A 5,055-nucleotide genomic window follows, 5' to 3' on the forward strand; every position below is an offset into this window, starting at 1 on the left:
ATACTGATACTGATATTTGTTTTTAGTTATCAATTATGCCAATTATGATTTGCAACCTGATACAATTAAGTACACAGAAACATCATCTGAAGGTTACAAACTCACTTTTTCAACTTTGTCCATTTTACAAGACATAAAAAGTAGGCTATTTAAAAAACATATATCCTATTGAGGTATTCTACAAACACGTGTTACACATCTCATAAGTAGGCTAATCAACTGACAGATACTAAATGCAACAGAACGTAAGCAGGCACTCACTCCTTCCTCTCTCCATTTTATTCATTCATTCACACACACACACACACACACACACACACACACACACACACACACACACACACACACATACAGAGAGGGGGGAGAGAGAAATTGAATAAACATTATGTGTGTGAAGTCTGGCATATGATCTTCTTGAAAGATCTCCGAAAATCGCGATTAAATATTGTATAAATTATAGGGTTCACTGAACTGTTACAGTAACCAATCCAGAAAAACAGATTGAAGAGAACATCCGGAATCGGGCAACTATCTCTGCATATTGCGTGCAGACTGTATGTAAAAAAGAATGGGAACCAGCAGAGTACAAACACCCCCATTACCACTGCAAGGACAAATGTAAAGCGCTTTTCACGCATCTGTGCCAGTTTTGTCTTTGACAGTGACATCTGTCTCGTCCTTTGGTCCTGAGAGAGCTGTGCGTTGCGGTTTGAAGCCGATGGCGCGCGGCAACTCTGTTTTGTGAACGCGTTCGCGCCCTCCACTTTCCCTCTCTTGGAGAAGTGCCATTTATTGGATTTGCTATCGGCGACGCAGGTCTCCTCCAGGTCTATATCGTCCAGCTCTCCTTTCCGCGGGTGGCCACCTAAACTGGGGCTGCTGGGGCTCTCCAACTCAAATTTGCCCCTGGGCACAAAGCAAGTTTCCGACTCCAAAGGCTGTCTCTCCATCCCGTTCTTGGCCGCGAACACGGTTGATGCGCGCTGCTTGGCCACTCTATATATTTTACAATACACCAGAATCATGATTAGTCCAGGGGCGAAAAATGAGACCAGGCAAGACGAGAGAATATACCATGTTTCGCTGTTGAGCAAGCACTCCTGCTCGTCGTGTTTGGTCATAAGCAATGGTGGGAAAGAGATGATCGCTGATATGACCCAGACCACGGTGATCATACACTTAATACGCTTGGGCGTCCTCTTCAGGTTATAGCTAACAGCTTTGGTTACAGACCAGTACCTGTCCAGGCTTATGGCACAGAGGTGCACAATGGAGGACGTGCAGAAGAGGACGTCAAGGGCCAGGTAGAAGGCACACCAGGTGCTCCCAAAGTACCAGTAACCCATGACCTCGTTGGCGAGGGAGAAAGGTATGACCAAGGTGGCCACTAAGATATCTGCCGATGCCAAGGAGACAAGGAAGAGATTCTGAGGCGCACGGAGCGCACGGCTGGTGAAAACGGCCACTACAACCAGTACATTCCCCACGATTGTCACCAGAATGATAACAGTGACCACGAGCACGATGAAGACGGCCTCGCTCTGGGAGTGAGGCGGAGGTCTCGGGGCACTCGTGCAATTAGTATCCTCTGATGAGTTCGGCGCAGCAAAAGTTGTTGGTGTTATATCCATTCTGGATAGACAAGTCTGTTCCTCCCCATGCTCCTCTCGCACTCCAATCAGAGATACACAGGGCGAGGGTCGCAAATTGCGCAATTTGATCAAAGTAATCTTTCATCTAACCGCTGTACAGATTACCCATTATGTGGAACCACACAGTTCAATCGAAATCACAGACGAAATGACCAGGAAAATAAGCATAATTCCAGTGTTTTGTTTTCAGTGCATGCGCACAAGGTAGCCGGTGACTCCAACAATTCCTGGCCACACTCTACAGTTTGTATTTGTGCAAGGAAAGAAACATGTTTGGAATGCATGGTTCCCTTGTGTACGCCACTCCAAGAAACCAGGGTCAGATGGCAGCCTGAAGTTCCCACTTTAATCTGGTTGTTGCGCGTTGGCCGTGTTCCCTACTAGAGTAGTGTGGGTGTGGAGAGGGGTATCAGTTCAGAGAGAGAGAGGGAGAGGGAGCCAGCGAGAGAGAGAGAGAGAGTGAAAGAGAGCGAGAGGGAGAGCTAGAGAGCGAGAGAGGGAGAGAGAGATACTGCGGAATTATGCACATTATTAAAACTAGGAATAGTGTAATAATGGCAGTAAAGACGGGTGAAAAATAAATGTTTTAATATGTATAGGCCTGTTATTATTAGTATTGTTTTGAAATCGTATTAATTGTCAAAGGAATACGACATCACCGTTTGACAATCTGTGCCAGGCTATGTTCTAGTTATCTTTATTAGGTCTAGGCTAAGTTAACGATAATTGATAAACGCGGGTGCGTGCAGTTTAATGGTATTCGATCAGTTAAAAATCCACATTTAATTAGAATGGCATTAACTTCTAGTCCTAAACATGTCAAGTCGTAAAATATAATAGCAGGGTGGTTATAGACGTGGGTTCCGTGGGGGTGACGTTATTGATATACTAAATGAAGCCTAGGGGCTCAAAGGATTAGTTTGTTGTCACACACACACACACACACACACACACACACACACACACACACACACACACACGCACACGCCTTACAGTTAATTTATTATTATCATCATGACAGTAATATATAGTATAGTGAATACATCCCTGTCAACTTAAACTCAACTGACTTAAACTATGACAGGGATTAACATAAAGGTGGCTGCCCCATTGGACAGGTGCTTTCTTTAAATACTGATAACAACCAAAAATGCTAAGAATTCCAGTCTGGTCTTTCTGGCTCCTCCCCTCTGTGTAGGTGAAAATAGCTACTTTGCTTTTCAGACCTTAATGTAAATCCCTGTGAAACGTGATGACCAACAGCACCTGATCATTTGAAATGTAAAAACCAGGGGCGCAACTTTCACTGGGGATGGGGGGGGGGGGGGGGGGCATGATCCCTCCACATTCTAAAATCACATTTTTCTCCCCACCAGTTTTATCATTGCACTGTGATACTAATAGCGGCATCGGTGTGCTTTAGGCCTCAGATCGGTCGGGTAAGCTGTTTGGCGGTTTCAGCCGGCTGGATTTAGGACCATGCGGACACCACAGAACATGCGGAAAGGCTGTGTGAAGACAAAGCTTCTGCTGTGTGTAGCTGCTGTCTCTGCGCTTTCCTCCGGATTGTAAAAGCAAGCAGAGCAGAAATCGGCTACTCTTTATTTGATTTTCTGCTACTCTATATTTGACTGATGTAGCTGGCAAGGTAACTGCTGTTTGACTTAATAGGAAAAAAGTATTAATTAACAGTTCTGAACTAGTAGTGTAACTGACATGTAACGTTAGCTACAGTAATATTTCATCCCTTCTCGACTGAAGATCTGTCTGAAGAGAATGAAATAGATAGTAGCTACAACAGCCAGATCAGCTCTAGCCTCTAGCTATCTGTCAGGTAGCAGTATCTAACAGCTGTTGTGTGTATGGAAATGTTTTGTAGCCTTTTTGTCCCGTTTCAACAGAAGGAAATTAACTTGGCTAGTTTTTGTCAGTTAATGTGCCATTAGAGGTAGCCAAAAGTTGGCTAACATTAGCTAGCTAGCTCACTAACTTTAGCTGTTATTTTTGTCTCAATCACACTAGACCTGAATCAAATGATGACACCAGTGGCCAAATGACTGAAGATCAATATTCTGACATTGTTTGACAGTGCAATGTGAGTTTTGTTAGAGTCAGTATAGCAATGTAATGTTATTGATCTGTTCCTATCTAATTCCCTACTTTTCACACTGACATGGTATAAACAGCTCTACAGGCTACACTGTTATGATGCACAGTCAGTACACAACACTATGCTCGTCATGTCTTAGCACAATCAGATGATGACAGGTGTCCCAGCAGGGTCAAGACAACCAGTGAAGACCAGTTTACGAAGCTCAGATTAATTTTGCAGTTTATTATAGCAATCAGTGAATGGATACGAAGTTCCATCTTGAGTTGATGGGTAGGCTACAGTCTGGAATCTGGGAATAATGATAATTTCAATTATTGAACCATTGATTCTATTATTGGATAATATAATGTATAAATGTACATGAAGGTAATTATTTGTCATGCCTCATCTGAGCAGGATCAGATGGAGACAGGGGTCTCAGCAGGGTCAGGCAACCAGTGAAGACCAGTCTGTGATGGCACTGAGGTGAACCTTTGCAGATACTGTAGAACACGTTATTCTCTCAGTGCAGCAAACACTGGACAAGACAGAAGCTTCAAAGATGTAAACTATTTTAAGGCTGTCTGACAAAGCTCAAGTTGATTTCCAAACTGTAGTAAAGGTTGATAGAGGCTTTTCCTGATGACACAAAACATGTCAAACAAAAATGTGAGGAAGACCTGGGAGACACTATTGATGATGAAGAATGGATACAGATATGTTTGAATGCCCAGTCATGTTCATATAATCTCAGACATAAATTACTGCAGTTTAAGTCCATCCATAGAACATACTATATGCCAGTGAAACTGAATATCATGCACTCAGAAATGTATTTCCTCTGCTGAAGGTGTAAAACACAAAAGGGGACATATTTCAATGTTATGATCTTGTGAACGCTGGCTGAATTCTGGCAAAGAGTATGTTCTGTAATCTCAGCATGTCTACAGATTCTCCATGTTTTTGTTTGCTTGGAAATGTTGATACTGGAGACTGTTATCAGAATAAACTATGTAACCTAGCATTTATAGCAGCTAATAAATGCATTGCCATTAATTAGAAGGTTGGTTATCCTCCCACAATGTCACAATGGATGGCAGAAATGTTATGTATCACTAGATTTGATTTATTACAAGATTAATGGTATACTGTGCAACTTTCATAAGGTCTTGGTGCCTTATATGGAATACTGTATGACAAAAGGGGTCTGTATTAAAAACATATATTTTATTTTTCATGGCACACGAGACACCTGTCTGATTTGCGCCTGTCTTAGTGGACTAATCCATTGAGGAAGCCGCAGGGATGACA

At 42.7% G+C, this 5,055-nt stretch overlaps 1 protein-coding gene across 1 annotated transcript; it reads right to left on the reverse strand.

Annotated features, from left to right (window-relative positions):
* Positions 1-383: 383 nt before the first annotated feature.
* On the reverse strand, positions 384-1,721 carry LOC311142045 (alpha-2Db adrenergic receptor-like; the record flags this gene model as incomplete). The annotated part of the gene is made up of 1 exon (XM_084177593.1): positions 384-1,721. The coding sequence occupies exon 1, from the start codon at positions 1,629-1,631 to the stop codon at positions 384-386; it is 1,248 nt and encodes a 415-aa protein (XP_084033719.1). The 5' UTR covers positions 1,632-1,721.
* Between the last annotated feature and the right edge of the window lie 3,334 nt (positions 1,722-5,055).

The sequence above is a fragment of the Coregonus lavaretus genome (genome assembly GCF_964263955.1).
Source record: "Coregonus lavaretus genome assembly, chromosome: 15".
NCBI classification, from domain to species: domain Eukaryota; kingdom Metazoa; phylum Chordata; class Actinopteri; order Salmoniformes; family Salmonidae; genus Coregonus; species Coregonus lavaretus.